Source organism: Atheta coriaria, unplaced genomic scaffold, assembly GCF_025399875.1.
Source record: "Atheta coriaria isolate IRGN ID8LTWV9N9 unplaced genomic scaffold, Caltech_Dcor_3.1 hic_scaffold_3_pilon, whole genome shotgun sequence".
Classification (NCBI taxonomy): Eukaryota; Metazoa; Arthropoda; class Insecta; order Coleoptera; family Staphylinidae; genus Dalotia; species Dalotia coriaria.
Window position 1 is genome coordinate 7,352,156 of NW_027045445.1, and position 19,662 is coordinate 7,371,817.

The window sequence follows — 19,662 nt, forward strand, 5'->3', positions numbered from 1 at the left end:
TCTGGCTTTGCCGCGTGTGTTGGATACGCGCGTTTGTCGTAACTTCGTGCGTGATTGTCCGTTATCGATTGTGCATCTACGCGCGTGTGAGAAAACCCCGTCTGCGCTGATGTATCAATCTTAAGGTAAAGAATTCTTTAACTTAATGTCTTGTCATGTCTTAAGCTATAAAATATTCATTTGTTGCGATCGCGGAGCACAGCCATGCTTGTAGAATAGTTGTATGTATTGTTAAGAGACATTCAATCCGGTTTTTGTTATCGTTGTTTTGTTGGTGCAATCAAGTCACTTCGGTGATATCTTAAGGTGTTGTTTTGATAACTCGAGTCTTGCTTTACAGTGAATATTTTGTAGTTTAAAAACATTCAAATGTGTCTTAAATCGCCTCTCAATCTGAATTTTTATAATGCGCAAAATGCCTGAAAACTGCCACTAAATGTTGTCATTTTTAACATATTCGAAAATTTGTTGGAGTGTGTTCCACAATGTTTCGTGAATCGTTTAGGCCGTTCCAATGCCGTTTGCATATTTAGATAGTGCGATAATTTTCCCACGTAATGGATCCCTGCCATCCTCGGAAATTACACGCGATGTGCTTGAAAACCGCCACCAAAAGTTGGTGGTTTTAACATTTTTGCAAACTTGCTGTGGAAATTGTTCAATATATATACTATTTTTATCTGATAGAGAATTTTCTAATCTTTCATATGCTGCAATCCGTTGGTTGCTATCGCTTTTAGTTTAAGAGATATTCATTATCAAAAATCGTCGAAAAAAGTATCAAGCACCCCCTTGGCAATTTTTCTTAAGAATTAAAATTTCATCTCTCAGATTTCCGTTTTAACTATCCTATCTGATAGAGATTGGTCCGTAGATTAAGACGCTGCGATCAGATCTTAATTATCTCTTTTAGTTTACGAGATATTCGCGATTGAATAAAATGGGCAAAAATTGCAAAATGTCACTTTTAGCACTTTTAGTCGCGTTTTCGACCTTTACTGTAGGAAATATAATTATTTTATATTTTTATCTGATAGAGAATTTTCCAATCTTTCATAATCAACAATTCGTTGGTAGCTATCTCTTTTAGTTTAAGAGATATGAATTTTTGAAAATCGTCGAAAAAAAGTATCAAGCACCCCCCCTTGACAATTTTTTCTTAAGAATTAAAATTTCATCTCTCAGATTTCCGTTTTAACTATCATATCTTATAGAGATAAGTTCGTAAATTAAGACGCTGCGATCAGATCTTAATTATCTCCTTTAGTTTACGAGATATTCGCGATTGAATAAAATGGGCAAAAATTGCAAAATGTCACTTTTAGCACTTTTAGTCGCGTTTTCGACCTTTTACTGTAGGAAATATAATTATTTTATATTTTTATCTGATAGAGAATTTTCCAATCTTTCATAATCAACAATTCGTTGGTTGCTATCTCTTTTAGTTTAAGAGATATGAATTTTTGAAAATCGTCGAAAAAAGTATCAAGCACCCCCTTGGCAATTTTTCTTAAGAATTAAAATTTCATCTCTCAGATTTCCGTTTTAACTATCTTATCTGATAGAGAAATAGTCCGTAGATTAAGACGCTGCGATCAGATCTTAATTATCTCTTTTAGTTTACGAGATATTCGCGATTGAATAAAATGGGCAAAAATTGCAAAATGTCACTTTTTAGCACTTTTAGTCGCGTTTTTCGACCTTTTACTGTAGGAAATATAATTATTTTATATTTTTATCTGATAGAGAATTTTCCAATCTTTCATAATCAACAATTCGTTGGTAGCTATCTCTTTTAGTTTAAGAGATATGAATTTTTGAAAATCGTCGAAAAAAGTATCAAGCACCCCCTTGGCAATTTTTCTTAAGACTTAAAATTTCATCTCTCAGATTTCCGTTTTAACTATCCTATCTGATAGAGATTGGTCCGTAGATTAAGACGCTGCGATCAGATCTTAATTATCTCTTTTAGTTTACGAGATATTCGCGATTGAATAAAATGGGCAAAAATTGCAAAATGTCACTTTTAGCACTTTTAGTCGCGTTTTCGACCTTTACTGTAGGAAATATAATTATTTTATATTTTTATCTGATAGAGAATTTTCCAATCTTTCATAATCAACAATTCGTTGGTAGCTATCTCTTTTAGTTTAAGAGATATGAATTTTTGAAAATCGTCGAAAAAAGTATCAAGCACCCCCTTGGCAATTTTTCTTAAGACTTAAAATTTCATCTCTCAGATTTCCGTTTTAACTATCCTATCTGATAGAGATTGGTCCGTAGATTAAGACGCTGCGATCAGATCTTAATTATCTCTTTTAGTTTACGAGATATTCGCGATTGAATAAAATGGGCAAAAATTGCAAAATGTCACTTTTAGCACTTTTAGTCGCGTTTTTCGACCTTTTACTGTAGGAAATATAATTATTTTATATTTTTATCTGATAGAGAATTTTCCAATCTTTCATAATCAACAATTCGTTGGTAGCTATCTCTTTTAGTTTAAGAGATATGAATTTTTGAAAATCGTCGAAAAAAGTATCAAGCACCCCCTTGGCAATTTTTCTTAAGACTTAAAATTTCATCTCTCAGATTTCCGTTTTAACTATCCTATCTGATAGAGATTGGTCCGTAGATTAAGACGCTGCGATCAGATCTTAATTATCTCTTTTAGTTTACGAGATATTCGCGATTGAATAAAATGGGCAAAAATTGCAAAATGTCACTTTTTAGCACTTTTAGTCGCGTTTTTCGACCTTTTACTGTAGGAAATATAATTATTTTATATTTTTACCTGATTGAGAATTTTCCAATCTTTCATAATCAACAATTCGTTGGTAGCTATCTCTTTTAGTTTAAGAGATATGAATTTTTGAAAATCGTCGAAAAAAAGTATCAAGCACCCCCCCTTGGCAATTTTTTCTTAAGACTTAAAATTTCATCTCTCAGATTTCCGTTTTAACTATCCTATCTGATAGCGAATAGTCCGTAGATTAAGACGCTGCGATCAGATCTTAATTATCTCTTTTAGTTTACGAGATATTCGCGATTGAATAAAATGGGCAAAAATTGATAAATGTCACTTTTAGCACTTTTAGTCGCGTTTTCGACCTTTACTGTAGGAAATATAATTATTTTATATTTTTATCTGATAGAGAATTTTCCAATCTTTCATAATCAACAATTCGTTGGTAGCTATCTCTTTTAGTTTAAGAGATATGAATTTTTGAAAATCGTCGAAAAAAGTATCAAGCACCCCCTTGGCAATTTTTCTTAAGACTTAAAATTTCATCTCTCAGATTTCCGTTTTAACTATCCTATCTGATAGAGATTGGTCCGTAGATTAAGACGCTGCGATCAGATCTTAATTATCTCTTTTAGTTTACGAGATATTCGCGATTGAATAAAATGGGCAAAAATTGCAAAATGTCACTTTTAGCACTTTTAGTCGCGTTTTCGACCTTTTACTGTAGGAAATATAATTATTTTATATTTTTATCTGATAGAGAATTTTCAATCTTTCATAATCAACAATTCGTTGGTAGCTATCTCTTTTAGTTTAAGAGATATGAATTTTTGAAAATCGTCGAAAAAAGTATCAAGCACCCCCTTGGCAATTTTTCTTAAGACTTAAAATTTCATCTCTCAGATTTCCGTTTTAACTATCCTATCTGATAGAGATTGGTCCGTAGATTAAGACGCTGCGATCAGATCTTAATTATCTCTTTTAGTTTACGAGATATTCGCGATTGAATAAAATGGGCAAAAATTGCAAAATGTCACTTTTAGCACTTTTAGTCGCGTTTTTCGACCTTTTACTGTAGGAAATATAATTATTTTATATTTTTATCTGATAGAGAATTTTCCAATCTTTCATAATCAACAATTCGTTGGTAGCTATCTCTTTTAGTTTAAGAGATATGAATTTTTGAAAATCGTCGAAAAAAGTATCAAGCACCCCCTTGGCAATTTTTTCTTAAGACTTAAAATTTCATCTCTCAGATTTCCGTTTTAACTATCCTATCTGATAGAGATTGGTCCGTAGATTAAGACGCTGCGATCAGATCTTAATTATCTCTTTTAGTTTACGAGATATTCGCGATTGAATAAAATGGGCAAAAATTGATAAATGTCACTTTTAGCACTTTTAGTCGCGTTTTCGACCTTTACTGTAGGAAATATAATTATTTTATATTTTTATCTGATAGAGAATTTTCCAATCTTTCATAATCAACAATTCGTTGGTAGCTATCTCTTTTAGTTTAAGAGATATGAATTTTTGAAAATCGTCGAAAAAAGTATCAAGCACCCCCTTGGCAATTTTTCTTAAGACTTAAAATTTCATCTCTCAGATTTCCGTTTTAACTATCCTATCTGATAGAGAATAGTCCGTAGATTAAGACGCTGCGATCAGATCTTAAATATCTCTTTTAGTTTACGAGATATTCGCGATTGAATAAAATGGGCAAAAATTGCAAAATGTCACTTTTAGCACTTTTAGTCGCGTTTTCGACCTTTTACTGTAGGAAATATAATTATTTTATATTTTTATCTGTGCATTAAATATATCTTGTTGGTGGTAGTGAGTGCACACTGCGTCCGTGTGCGATCACGCGATTTGGCGCAAGAGATAAGTTTGTTTACCTGCAGGTATCGAATCTTTATTTCGAAGAATCAAAACATACCGTTACTGTTTATTATATTAGCATCGCAAATTTAATAGTACAGGATCCGGGGCCTATTTTGTCACTTGATTACTATCAAGCTAATTTTCCGTGAGTAGCTTCATTTTGATAAGACGCCCAACAATTTCCTGTGCGAAAATTTTTGATTGTGGTAGTTAACAGAGGTAGCAATGATAAAATATGTCGATTTGATGATTCTCAAATATTAATTACTAACTGGATTGTTTTTTATTAAATCTTAAGATAATTATCTAAATTATTTGAAAAAATATTTGTCCTACAAAATCTATGGTTTCATCAAAGAGTCCTCCCCCTCCAACATGTATTGATAACGAGATCACCAAAAATTATTACTAACCAGCTGATTTTTTTTTATTACTTAGTTAATATATATATAATGTCACGGTCATATTGTCCTACAAATTCCGTGGTATGTTATCCCGGTCCTACGGTCAAAAGTAGTAGTACAGATCATTGATGTAAAAATAATTACTATCAAGCTGAATCTTCGTGAATAGCATCGTTTTGATGAGACGCCCAACAATTTCCTGTGCGAAAATTCGCGATATTGGTAGCTAACAGAGGTAGCAATAATAAAATATGTCGATTTGATGATTCTCAAATATTAATTACTAACTGGATTGTTTTTTATTAAATCTTAAGATAATTATCTAAATTATTTGAAAAAATATTTGTCCTACAAAATCTATGGTTTCATCAAAGAGTCCTCCCCCTCCAACATGTATTGATAACGAGATCACCAAAAATTATTACTAACCAGCTGATTTTTTTTTTATTACTTAGTTAATATATATATATAATGTAACGGTCATATTGTCCTACAAATTCCGTGGTACGTTGTCCCGGTCCTACGGTCGAAAGTAGTAGTACAGATCATAAATGTAAAAATAGCGTGGTACGCTATTGCGGTGCTCCAATTGAATATATATTGGAAAGTCATGAAATTAAAAATCAATTTATTTCTCAAGCGTGAGAAAAAAAAATCTTGACTTTTCGGTAGATTTCACTTAACAATAAGTTAAAAAATTACTGAACGCCAACTGAAATTAAACAAAACAATAACAAAGAAAACTTTGTGCCGCTTGGGTTTCTGTATTTTTCTACAACAGCTGATTCACGCCGTTACGCGTGCGCAGAGCATTTTTACTCCGTCGTAGTAGGTATCCCACGTTTGTGTCGAGTATAAGCGTGTTAGTAAGCATTTTTCAGTTCACGTGCTGCAAAATTATTATGATGAAGATTAATTTTTGTTATCTATAAATACACCAATACACCAATTTTTGTACCTCATTTTTCAAAAAAATAAACTTATTTAAATTTTAAAAAAGATTTTCTCACTGTATCTTATGTTAGAAATCGGAAAACGAAAAATGACAATTTTTGTCGGACTAGTGATACATACCTGTTTTTTTGTAGGACATTGTTTTATTTGGGCATTGAACACACTAACCTATTATGTAATATTTTTGTCCTACAGTTAGTAATGAGAAAAATGGTCTTATGGTATTAACAATTTCTGAGCGTAGGACCGGGATAACATACCACGGAATTTGTAGGACAATATGACCGTGACATTATATATATATTAACTAAGTAATAAAAAAATCAGCTGGTTAGTAATAATTTTGGTGATCTCGTTATCAATACATGTTGGAGGGAGGACTCTTTGATGAAACCATAGATTTTGTAGGACAAATATTTTTTCAAATAATTTAGATAATTATCTTAAGATTTAATAAAAAACAATCCAGTTAGTAATTAATATTTGAGAATCATCAAATCGACATATTTTATCATTGCTACCTCTGTTAACTACCACAATCAAAATTTTCGCACAGGAAATTGTTGGGCGTCTTATCAAAATGAAGCTACTCACGGAAAATTAGCTTGATAGTAATCAAGTGACAAAATAGGCCCCGGATCCTGTACTATAAGCAAATATTCTTCAATTCTTTCATGAAACGCCACGACGAATTTGGATATTGACTGGGATTCGACTGCCGATCGAGTCGTGACATGCTACGACTTGACTTTTACCATCAAACAATTGAATTCAGGAATGATAATAACGCCGACTTGATTCAAAGTATGGAGACAGTTTTTATTTATTGCAAAAACAAATAGCAACTGAAATTAATACATAAACCCTTGTTTTCGCTTCGCTTTGTGTAGTATCATATTTTCGTATCAACTTTATATCTGATTCATACCTTTGCGTAGGAAATTAACTTAATATTCTTAACTCAAATTTAATTCTTATTCTAATACTCACAAAGGCTATTGTTAGAGGAGTTATGCAGGTCCATCTTCGACCTCCATATTAGCAAGCATCGCGTGTCCTAAAATAGCTCATATTTATTAACTTTTCGCATTATTTTCGTTAAGATAATTACCATTGTTTCCATTTTGTTGAACATCACCACCAGGAATATGTCCGACTTCCAGGAGCTGCTGTAGTCGTTCAACTTCATCCAATGACGCTGCTTTTGCGATTGCTTCCCGAATTTTCTCAACTTCATCATCAGTAAGACCTATATAATATTTTTCTTCAATTATTTTGTTTCTAAATAAGTTTTTAATGTAATTACCTTTACTCTTTGCAATATTTTGTACTTCTCCGCCTGGTACAAAAGTATTGGCCCTTTCTTTAATCTCCTTCTGCAACTCTTTACCTTTCTTGCTTTTAAACAAATGCTTTGCTTCTTTTTTCTCTTTCAATGTAATCTTACGGAAGTCAAGCAAACGTAAATTCGGGAATTTGTGGATAATGTACAGTCGATAGTGCGGTTTTGCCGTGACTGGATTGTGAAGTAAACTCAGACATGTTAATTTTTCAAGAGATGTCAATGGATCAATATCACCCAGCTCTTCAATTTGATTGCCAGTTAAGACTACAGTTTCCATATTTGGGATGTGTTCTTCTAAATGTTCACCCAATCTCCTAGTATTAAAACATAATATAAAATAAACACAATTCCATTTTTACCTAACTTTTTAAGCATTGTTTCTAATATTTCTATGGTGTAACTTACATGATTCGATTGTTATTCAGTAATAAACACTTGAGCCTTTTAAGATATGGAAAGCCATCTAGCCGACGAATATCATTATCAGAAAAGTCAATGGTATCGAACTGATCGCCAGTGGCACCTAAGTTTTCTATTTCTGGTATCTTATATCCTGTATACATAAAGTAAAAGCAAATATAGTCAAATATATCGTTGAAAAACGTTTGCATTTGCAGGTTAAAAAACAATCATTATTTACCTCGTAAATCCAACTCACGATCTTTAACTGGGTTGATATATTGCATAGAATTCTGGATAATTTCCGCTGTTAGTTTCACCATTTTCGTAAATAATAATAAAACTATCGTTTCGCAACAATTGAAATATTTTCAACCATAGGCGCAACTCTGAGCCGCAAATTTATAAACACACAAGCGCCGACGGTGAAGTAGGCAACTACCTCAACAATGTTTATGCAGCGTTGCCACTTCTACGTAGCCAGTGCATGAAGCCACTTCGCGTCGACTCTACTTTACTCGTAGTCTGGCTTTGGCGCGTGTGTTGGATACGCGCGTTTGTCGTAACTTCGTGCGTGATTGTGTCCGTTATCGTTTGTGCATCTACGCGCGTGTGAGAAAACCCCGTCTGCGCTGATGTATCAAACTTAAGGTAAAGAATTCTTTAACTTAATGTCTTGTCATGTCTTAAGCTATAAAATATTCATTTGTTGCGATTGCGGAGCACAGCCATGTTTATAGAATTGTTCTATGTATTGTTAAGAGACATTCAATCCGGTTTTTGTTATCGTTGTTTTGTTGGTGCAATCAAGTCACTTCGGTGATATCTTAAGGTGTTGTTTTGATAACTCGAGTCTTGCTTTATAGTGAATATTTTGTAGTTTAAAAACATTCAAATGTGTCTTAAATCGCCTCTCAATCTGAATTTTTATAATGCGCAAAATGCCTGAAAACTGCCATTAAATGTTGTCATTTTTAACATTTTCGAAAATTTGTTGGGGTGTGTTCCACAATGTTTCGTGAATCGTTTAGGCCGTTCCAATGCCGTTTGCATATTTAGATAGTGCGATAATTTTCCCACGTAATGGATCCCTGCCATCCTCGGAAATTACACGCGATGTGCTTGAAAACCGCCACCAAAAGTTGGTGGTTTTAACATTTTTGCAAACTTGCCGTGGAAATTGTTCAATATATATACACTATTTTTATCTGATAGAGAATTTTCTAATCTTTCATATGCTGCAATCCGTTGGTTGCTATCGCTTTTAGTTTAAGAGATATTGATTATCAAAAATCGTCGAAAAAAAGTATCAAGCACCCCCCCTTGGCAATTTTTTCTTAAGAATTAAAATTTCATCTCTCAGATTTCCGTTTTAACTATCTTATATGATAGAAAATAGTCCGTAGATTAAGACGCTGCGATCAGATCTTAATTATCTCTTTTAGTTTACGAGATATTCGCGATTGAATAAAATGGGCAAAAATTGCAAAATGTCACTTTTTAGCACTTTTAGTCGCGTTTTTCGACCTTTTACTGTAGGAAATATAATTATTTTATATTTTTATCTGATAGAGAATTTTCCAATCTTTCATAATAAACAATTCGTTGGTAGCTATCTCTGTTAATTTAAGAGATATGAATTTTTGAAAATCGTCGAAAAAAATTATCAAGCACCCCCCCTTGGCAATTTTTTCTTAAGAATTAAAATTTCATCTCTCAGATTTCCGTTTTAACTATCTTGTATGATAGAAAATAGTCCGTAGATTAAGACGCTGCGATCAGATCTTAATTATCTCTTTTAGTTTACGAGATATTCGCGATTGAATAAAATGGGCAAAAATTGCAAAATGTCACTTTTTAGCACTTTTAGTCGCGTTTTTCGACCTTTTACTGTAGAAAATATAATTATTTTATATTTTTATCTGATAGGGAATTTTCCAATCTTTCATAATCAGCAATTCGTTGGTTGTTATCACGTTTAGTTTAAGAGATATGAATTTTTAAAAATCGTCGAAAAAAAGTATCAAGCACCCCCCCTTGGCAATTTTTTCTTAAGAATTAAAATTTCATCTCTCAGATTTCCGTTTTAACTATCTTGTATGATAGAAAATAGTCCGTAGATTAAGACGCTGCGATCAGATCTTAATTATCTCTTTTAGTTTACGAGATATTCGCGATTGAATAAAATGGGCAAAAATTGCAAAATGTAACTTTTTAGCACTTTTAGTCGCGTTTTTCGACCTTTTACTCTTGGAAATATAATTATATTATATTTTTATCTGTTAACTATCAATTTAGATCGGATATTGATTCAGTACAAAGGAAAGCATTTAAATGTTTAAACGTATGGAATTGTTGCGTAATTTGATTGTGCAAATGTATCAAAATAAAATTTATCCTGTTTAGATTAATTACTTCAGATGACACCGGACGGTTATCTCTAGTCCGTATATTCTTTCAAAATAAGTTTAATTTTTGAAACAATATATTTATTTAATTAATATTTGAAAATTTTATTAATAAATTTTCTTATGTATATCGTCAGGATGGCCGAGTGGTCTAAGGCGCTGCGTTCAGGTCGCAGTCCACTTCTGTGGGCGTGGGTTCGAATCCCACTTCTGACAAACTACTCTTTTATTCATTCTTTTTTGGAATACAAATCTAAGTAAGTGTTGTATTTGTAATAAACTCTAGATACTCGGTTAGATGGCGCTACGATATACTATTTTGCACAATATATCTTGTTGGTGGTAGTGAGTGCACACCGTGTCCGTGTGGATCACGCGATTTGGCGCAAGAGATAAGTTTGTTTACCTGCAGGTATCGAATCTTTATTTCGAGGAATCAAAACATACCGCTGCTGTTTATTATATTAGCATCGCAAATTTAAGCAGATATTCTTCAATTCTTTCATGAATATAACTAACAATTTTATATTAATTCAAATACATTTTTATCATCAGTAGATGATTACGGACTAATGTGTTACCTGGTAAACAAGAAACGATGCATATTCAAATTAAGTATCACTTAATTATTTAATGTAAAATTTGGCAATCTGTCAGCATAAGAAATCAGAATTACTCAAATCGATTTTTTATTACCTTTACTAATATAAATATCGATACTACTGTATCATTTATAGATGGCAATAGCATGGACTAAAAATTGTAAAATAAACTTGTATTGTTTATTTCTATATTTACCGGCAAGCGTGAGCATTCGACACGAGAGAATAGTGTGTCGTCGTTGCCATCCCCTCACGCCTCATCTTGCTGCATCATATTTTTGTTTTGATTGCAGGTTTCGTGCCAAATGCAATTCGCGCTCAAGGTGCCATCGACGCGCCGGCTTCGCGCACCTCTTGATTTCTTATCTTAACTGTCGCGTCGTTGCTTGCGCAGTTTGCGGTCAGTTTCGTGCCGGTTTCAGGTTGATCGAGACGTATTCTACGCGACTCGTATTGTTTGTATTATATTTAATCATCACTCTCTATTTAATTGTAATCACTATAGTAATATAATTTACTATTTGCGCGTTTATCGTCCGGCCGGTTTGTGATCGCGCGGCAAGTGTATATTGCAATTCACAATAGTTGCTAGGTGAATCAATTAAATATCGTCTCCATATTGCTCCCATCGTGCTGGTGTAAGTAACTTTTATCCATACAGCACATATGTTTTTTTTTTCTCCGTTGTGTGAATATAATATTACAAAATTATCTGAATTATTTTTGTTTTAACTTATGTTTTATTTCTTATTTACAGTATTTGCTGTGCCTTGGAGTCCGATGAGTTCTGCATTGGTAAGTTTATAATTCAATTATATTTTTTGTTTTAATTTCTGCGTCGTACATTAGTCGTTTTCTTTTAGTTTACGAGATATTCACAACCGAAGAATACTCTCCACAAATGAATATGTACACTTTTTTACCTTTTAGACACGATTTCAAAACCTTTACAATCCGTATTTTAATTATTTTCTTGTCTTTTCTTATTGGCAATTTTCCAAACTTTCATAATGTTTGTTTGGCTGGTCGCTAGCGCCTTTAGTTTAAAGATATTTCATTAATTCTGAAAAAAACATGATACCGCACCTCCCTTGCCTATTTTTTCCTAATGGGAGTTACTTCTACCGCTGCCCTCGCACAGTGCCCTGAATGGGAATCACTTCTACCGCTAGCCTCGTGTAGTAGAAATTCCTCGAAAAATGATTTAGTACCCCTTCTTACCCATTTTCCCTTATAAATTATTTTTTTGTTTTTTTAGATATCTTGTAGAAAATTTTCCATAGATTAAGAATATCCAATCTGTTTCTTTCTATTGCGTTTGGTTTATGAGAAAATTGAAAAGAATGTGAGGATTTCCTTTGTTTGTCGTTGTCATCCTCTCATGCCGTAACCATTTGCCGCGCGAGCCGCATATTCTAGTTTAGATTAATTCGCAGGTATCTTGTTTATTGTAATTCGCGCATAAGGTCGCCGACCGTCGACGCGTCGACTGTGCGCATCTCTTGCTTTCTTATCATAAACTCTCGCGGCGTTGCTTGCTCGACTTCGGGATGCGTTATCGATGGTTTGCAGCCAGTTTTGTGCCGGTTTGTGGTTGATCCAAACTTGTTTTGAGCGACTCGTATTGTTGGTTCGGATTTCTGCTTTCTAAATTTGCGATATATTTGATTATCAATGAATTATATAATTTTACTATTTTATTATATTCTACTATTAATTTAAATTTACTATTTGCGCGTTTAATGTAACAATAGCAGTAGATAGTTGATCGCGCTTCGTGTGTATACATATGCACTTTATAAAGTTTGGTTTGGATTGCGAAATTAATTGGATATAGGATCGCCCCCATGTATGTTAAATTAATTCATCATTTCTTTATATAAGTAATTTTTACCTCAACATCGTATATTGTATTTTTCTCCGATGTATGAATATATTATTATTAAATTTTAAGAAATGTTTTAATTACTTTTCTTTTAATTACAGCACTTGCTGTGCCCCAGTGACTGATGCGCACAAAAATTCGTAAGTTTACAATTCAATCATATTTTTTGTTCCAATTTAAAACAAAATTAATCAAAACCAAAACAAATTTGAGCTGGGTATGTAATTCTGTACCCCCCGTATAGAAATGTATTGCAAGAAAATTCCGTAACGCGAGTTATATTGCAAGTTGTGTTTTGCGCCGTAGTACTCGTTGCTCTAGAAATTATGTTTTTTTTGTTATAACTCGCGAACGCGGTGTTGTAATTAGTTCGAATGAATTTTCATAGATGCGGAATTTAATTTTGTACCCCTCTGTATAGAAATTTATTGCCAAAAAATTCCGTAACGCGAGTTATATTGCAAGTTGTGTTTTGCGCCGTAGTACTCGTTGCGCTAGAAATTGTGGTTTTTTTGTTATAACTCGCGAACGCGGTCTTGTAATTAGTTCGAATAGATTGTCCTAGATGCGGAATTTAATTCTGTACCCCCCTGTATAGAAATTTATTGCAGAAAAATTCCGTAACGCGAGTTATATTGATAGTTGTGTTTTGCGCCGTAGTACTCGTTGCGTTAGAAATTGTGGTTTTTGTTATAACTCGCGAACGCGGTCTTGTAATTAGTTTGAATAAATTTTCCTAGATGCGGAATTTAATTCTGTACCCCCCTGTATAGAAATTTATTGCAAGAAAATTCCGTAACGCGAGTTATATTGCAAGTTGTGTTTTGCGCCGTAGTACTCGTTGCGCTAGAAATTGTGGTTTTTGTTATAACTCGCGAACGCGGTCTTGTAATTGGTTCGAATAAATTGTCCTAGATGCGGAATTTAATTCTGTACCCCCTGTATAGAAATTTATTGCCAGAAAATTCCGTAACGCGAGTTATATTGAAAGTTGTGTTTTGCGCCGTAGTACTCGTTGCGTTAGAAATTGTGGTTTTTGTGTTATAACTCGCGAACGCGGTCTTGTAATTAGTTTGAATAAATTTTCCTAGATGCGGAATTTAATTCTGTACCCCCCTGTATAGAAATTTATTGCAGGAAAATTCCGTAACGCGAGTTATATTGATAATTGTGTTTTGCGCCGTAGTACTCGTTGCGTTAGAAATTGTGGTTTTTGTGTTATAACTCACGAACGCGGTCTTGTAATTAGTTTGAATAAATTTTCCTAGATGCGGAATTTAATTCTGTATCCCCCTGTTTAGAAATTTATTGCAAGAAAATTCCGTAACGCGAGTTATATTGATAATTGTGTTTTGCGCCGTTGTACTCGTTGCGTTAGAAATTGTAGTTTTTGTGTTATAACTAGCAAACGCGGTCTTGTAATTAGTTCGAATAAATTTTCCTAGATGCAGAATTTAATTATGTACCCCCCTGTATAGAAATTTATTGCAAGAAAATTCCGTAACGCGAGTTATATTGATAATTGTGTTTTTGCGCCGTTGTACTCGATGCGTTAGAAATTGTGGTTTTTGTGTTATAACTCGCGAACGCGGTCTTGTAATTAGTTTGAATAAATTTTCCTAGATGCGGAATTTAATTCTGTACCCCTGTATAGAAATTTATTGCAAGAAAATTCCGTAACGCCAGTTATATTGATAATTGTGTTTTTGCGCCGTAGTACTCGTTGGGTTAGAAATTGTGGTTTTTCTGTTATAACTCGCGAACGCGGTCTTGTAATTAGTTTGAATAAATTTTCCTAGATGCGGAATTTAATTCTGTACCCCCCTGTATAGAAATTTATTGCAAGAAAATTCCGTAACGCGAGTTATATTGATAATTGTGTTTTGCGCCGTTGTACTCGTTGCGTTAGAAATTGTGGTTTTTGTGTTATAACTAGCGAACGCGGTCTTGTAATTAGTTCGAATAAATTTTCCTAGATGCGGAATTTAATTCTGTACCCCCCTGTATAGAAATTTATTGCAGAAAAATTCCGTAACGCGAGTTATATTGATAATTGTGTTTTGCGCCGTAGTACTCGTTGGGTTAGAAATTGTGGTTTTTGTGTTATAACTAGCGAACGCGGTCTTGTAATTAGTTTGAATAAATTTTCCTAGATGCGGAATTTAATTCTGTACCCCCTGTATAGAAATTTATTGCAGAAAATTCCGTAACGCGAGTTATATTGATAATTGTGTTTTGCGCCGTTGTACTCGTTGCGTTAGAAATTGTGGTTTTGTGTTATAACTCGCGAACGCGGTCTTGTAATTAGTTTGAATAAATTTTCCTAGATGCGGAATTTAATTCTGTACCCCTGTATAGAAATTTATTGCAGGAAAATTCCGTAACGCGAGTTATATTGATAATTGTGTTTTGCGCCGTTGTACTCGTTGCGTTAGAAATTGTGGTTTTGTGTTATAACTCGCGAACGCGGTCTTGTAATTAGTTTGAATAAATTTTCCTAGATGCGGAATTTAATTCTGTACCCCCCTGTATAGAAATTTATTGCAGAAAAATTCCGTAACGCGAGTTATATTGATAATTGTGTTTTGCGCCGTTGTACTCGTTGCGTTAGAAATTGTGGTTTTTGTGTTATAACTAGCGAACGCGGTCTTGTAATTAGTTTGAATAAATTTTCCTAGATGCGGAATTTAATTCTGTACCCCTGTATAGAAATTTATTGCAGGAAAATTCCGTAACGCGAGTTATATTGATAATTGTGTTTTGCGCCGTAGTACTCGTTGCGTTAGAAATTGTGGTTTTGTTGTTATAACTCGCGAACGCGGTCTTGTAATTAGTTTGAATAAATTTTCCTAGATGCGGAATTTAATTCTGTACCCCCTGTATAGAAATTTATTGCAGAAAATTCCGTAACGCGAGTTATATTGATAATTGTGTTTTGCGCCGTAGTACTCGTTGGGTTAGAAATTGTGGTTTTTGTGTTATAACTCGCGAACGCGGTCTTGTAATTAGTTTGAATAAATTTTCCTAGATGCGGAATTTAATTCTGTATCCCCCTGTATAGAAATTTATTGCAAGAAAATTCCGTAACGCGAGTTATATTGATAATTGTGTTTTGCGCCGTAGTACTCGTTGCGCTAGGAATTGTAGTTTTATTACGCAGCTTTAAATTTGATCGTCACGACTAATATAGGTTTGATTTTAGGAGTCACTACTACTGCCACCTTGATACGGTGCCTTGAATGGGAGTCACTACAGTCGCTACCTTCGAATGGTGGCCCAAATGGGAGTCTCTATGGATCCTGTAAGAATATTTAATTTAATTTCTGTATATGTATATTTCATTTACATACATGTTTTCCAGTTGTTGGATGAAGTATTGTCTAATTCTGAGATGGCCAAGTTTATCAATAAGGACCAACTGGAGTGGTTCAGGTGGAGTGCGTATTGAGGATGATGTTTTGATTACTGAAAATAGATGTTGCAACTGGACTAAACTTATAAGAACGTATGTTATATTTTGGCAATTTATAATATTTTATATTTAACTATTCTGTTATTCTTTCTGGTTTATAGTGTCCAAGAAATTGAAGATTGGATTGCCGGTGTTGATGATGATTCCAAATTCGATTGAATGAATTTACAACATTTCGAAGCTGTTATTGATATCATTTTTGTTTATTATGTTAAAAATTGTAAAAAGAGCATTGTATAATTACATGTATATATTGAGAAATTGAGTTACTGATGGGTGTATATTCTACATGTTTGAATAAAATTGTTGTTTTATACTTTTAACTATAAATTTTTATTGTTTTATTTGTTCCAAACGGAGAACATAGCTCGCAACATCGTTACTCCTTTAATTAATCCATAAAACCCTTAAACTTTAATGGAAATGCCACTGCTAGATATGAGAAATAGTTCAAAATCAATTTTATATTGTATCAATATTAATTTAAAAACGGTATCACTAGTGTCATCTATCCACGAGTAACTAAACTACGTCGCTATTCAAGATTGCTGGAGATTCAGCCTCCTCAACTTTCTGCGATCCTAATATTCAAAAGAATTTTGTCACCAATTTCAATGGATTTCTCGACAAAATTTGTCGAGAAATTTGCTGAAATGTTGCTGCTCATCAGTCTGTAGTATTAGGAACGCAGAAAGTGGACATAGACAGTTCCCGCCAAATTATTATATATATTATTTCAGTTTGTTTCGGTACATATTCAATTTTTTCTATAAAATTACAAATAGGGCCTAAGCAGTTAATGCTAGCAAAAAATACCAAAATAATTGATGTAGAATTAAATTATCTATCAGAATTCGAAAACAGAATTTAAAAATTCCAACTTTCAATTTTCATCATAAAAAAGAGAAATCTTTTGCCTTTTTTATAACAAAATCTTTTCTTTAAAAATTTTTGTGCCATTTTGATGATTTTTCAATAATGATGCCACCTTGTAGGGAATTTTTCAAGGATCAAGAATATGTTGTTCTTAATTTTCTAGCCCTCTTAGTTGTCGAGATAATTCAGAATTCGAAAGACCGAATTTGCTGAATAAAGATTTTTAAACATTCATTTTACCCGCCATTACTAGTTACCGCCTCTTTTATATACCTCCTCACCCTTTCTGCGATCCGAATACCAAAACCTGAGTTTCGACTGTTTCGAGTCCAAAATTTGTGTCATTTTGCCTCTCAGAGTCGACAAAATAAAGATTGAATATTAGGATCGCAGAAAGTTGAGGAGGCTGATAAAGTTTTCGCGGTAACTAGTAATGTGCTGCCTCTGGTGGCGACGGACCGAAGCTCAAAATTTTCGGTTGTTGTAGTTTCTAATTGATAGATGGCACTAGCATGCACTTTTCAAAATAAATGTTTTAAGGGATCGTTAAATATGTGATCGGGTAGAAATAACAGAAATAATTTTAATTAGAACAACTTTAAAATATTCTTTATTAAAGAAAACACACAAGCATACATTTTGGGAGTCAATTTGGGTAATAATCACAAAAGTTATTAAAGATAATGAAATTTAATAATAACAATCTGATGCAAGAATGGTCCTTCTACGATGTCAGACTCAGGTGCAAAATCCCTAAAACAGGCAAAAATTAGTCATTCGAACATAAAATGCAATTTTAAGGGTTAATTTGTGAGATAATCACAAAAGTTATTTAGGAAAATGATAAAGAAATTAAATACTTACAATCTGATGCAAGAATGGTCCTTCTACGATGTCAGACTCAGGTGCAAAATCCCTAAAACAAGCAAAAATTAGTCTTTCCAACATAAAAATGCAATTTTAAAGGTTAAATTGTGAGATAATCACAAAAGTTATTTAGGAAAATGATAAAGAAATTAAATACTTACAATCTGATGCAAGAATGGTCCTTCTACGATGTCAGACTCAGGTGCAAAATACCTAAAACCAGCAAAAATTAGTCATTCGAACATAAAAATGCAATTTTAAGGGTTAAATTGTGAGATAATCACAAAAGTTATTTAGGAAAATGATAAAGAAATTAAATACTTACAATCTGATGCAAGAATGGTCCTTCTACGATGTCAGACTCAGGTGCAAAATACCTAAAACCAGCAAAAATTAGTCATTCGAACATAAAAATGCAATTTTAAGGGTTAAATTGTGAGATAATCACAAAAGTTATTTAGGAAAATGATAAAGAAATTAAATACTTACAATCTGATGCAAGAATGGTCCTTCTACGATGTCAGACTCAGGTGCAAAATACCTAAAACCAGCAAAAATTAGTCATTCGAACATAAAAATGCAATTTTAAGGGTTAAATTGTGAGATAATCACAAAAGTTATTTAGGAAAATGATAAAGAAATTAAATACTTACAATCTGATGCAAGAATGGTCCTTCTACGATGTCAGACTCAGGTGCAAAATACCTAAAACCAGCAAAAATTAGTCATTCGAACATAAAAATGCAATTTTAAGGGTTAAATTGTGAGATAATCACAAAAGTTATTTAGGAAAATGATAAAGAAATTAAATACTGACAATCTGATGTAAGAATGGTCCTTCTACGATGTCAGACTCAGGTGCAAAATACCTAAAACCAGCAAAAATTAGTCATTCGAACATAAAAATGCAATTTTAAGGGTTAAATTGTGAGATAATCACAAAAGTTATTTAGGAAAATGATAAAGAAATTAAATACTTACAATCTGATGCAAAAATGGTCCTTCTACGATGTCAGACTCAGGTGCAAAATACCTAAAACCAGCAAAAATTAGTCTTTTGAACATAAAAATGCAATTTTAAGGGTTAAATTGTGAGATAATCACAAAAGTTATTTAGGAAAATGATAAAGAAATTAAATACTTACAATCTGATGCAAGAATGGTCCTTCTACGATGTCAGACTCAGGTGCAAAATCCCTAAAACAAGCAAAAATTAGTCATTCGAACATAAAATGCAATTTTAAGAGTTAATTTGTGAAATAATCACAAAAGTTATTTAGGAAAATGATACAAAAATAAAAAATGTTATAAATTCGTGGGTTACAGTGGGCCTGTCCAACAAAATACAAATATTCCACAAAAACATGAAAATGGCGAATATCTTTCAAACTAAAAGGCCTAGCGACCAACTAATTAAAGATTGTGAAAGTTTGGATAATTCTCAATAAGATAAGACAAGAAAATAATTAAAATACGGGGTGTAAAGGTTCTGAAATCGTATTTAGAAGTGCTAAAAAGCAAACATTTTCATTTTTTGAGAGTTCTTCGATTGCGGATATCTCGAAAACTAAAAAGACAGAGAGAAGCGGATTGACATATCATAATCTACGGTAAATTCTCTATCAGATAGGCTAGATATCTAAATTGGTAATTAAAAAATGAGCAAATGAGAGTCAGCTTCCCTTTTACCGCTAGCCTCGTACGGTGCCCTGAACACGAGTCACTTCTACCGCTGCCCATGTTCGGTGCCCTGAAAGGGAGTCACATCTACCGCTACCCTTATACGGTGCCCTGAACACGAGTCACTTCTACCGCTGCCC

The 19,662-nt window shown here is 33.2% G+C and overlaps 1 protein-coding gene, 1 long non-coding RNA gene and 1 other non-coding gene across 5 annotated transcripts; 2 read left to right on the plus strand and 1 right to left on the minus strand.

The window, feature by feature from the left end:
* The first annotated feature begins 4 nt into the window (after positions 1 to 4).
* LOC135803758 (uncharacterized) lies at positions 5 to 16,429 on the plus strand. 3 transcript variants are annotated; one of them, XR_010550868.1, is made up of 6 exons: positions 5 to 125; positions 11,500 to 11,537; positions 12,729 to 12,767; positions 15,830 to 15,928; positions 15,989 to 16,132; positions 16,201 to 16,429. It is a non-coding gene; the product is annotated as an uncharacterized lncRNA (long non-coding RNA). The 3 variants fall into 3 exon arrangements; XR_010550867.1 differs by lacking the exon at positions 5 to 125 and adding an exon at positions 8,243 to 8,383; XR_010550869.1 differs by lacking the exon at positions 5 to 125 and adding an exon at positions 11,072 to 11,380.
* On the minus strand, positions 6,787 to 8,165 carry LOC135789609 (U2 small nuclear ribonucleoprotein A'-like). Its single transcript, XM_065299524.1, has 5 exons — positions 7,974 to 8,165; positions 7,739 to 7,886; positions 7,295 to 7,647; positions 7,100 to 7,237; positions 6,787 to 7,045 (listed from the first exon to the last, which is right to left on the minus strand). The coding sequence occupies exons 1-5, from the start codon at positions 8,053 to 8,055 to the stop codon at positions 6,999 to 7,001; spliced, it is 768 nt and encodes a 255-aa protein (XP_065155596.1). The 5' UTR covers positions 8,056 to 8,165; the 3' UTR covers positions 6,787 to 6,998.
* On the plus strand, positions 10,273 to 10,356 carry TRNAL-CAG (transfer RNA leucine (anticodon CAG)). The gene has a single exon. It is a non-coding gene; the product is annotated as a tRNA-Leu (tRNA).
* Positions 16,430 to 19,662: the final 3,233 nt, after the last annotated feature.

What these genes read in the sequence shown, in the direction of transcription:
- LOC135789609 (XM_065299524.1), bottom strand. Translation starts at nt 8,055, where the DNA reads ATGGTGAAACTAACAGCGGAAATTATCCAGAATTCTATGCAATATATC. An exon ending in CTGAATAACAATCGAATCAT is followed by an intron (nt 7,648 to 7,738) that starts GTAAGTTACACC and finishes TTTTAATACTAG; the next exon opens with GAGATTGGGTGAACATTTAG. An exon ending in TCAACAAAATGGAAACAATG is followed by an intron (nt 7,046 to 7,099) that starts GTAATTATCTTA and finishes GAGCTATTTTAG; the next exon opens with GACACGCGATGCTTGCTAAT.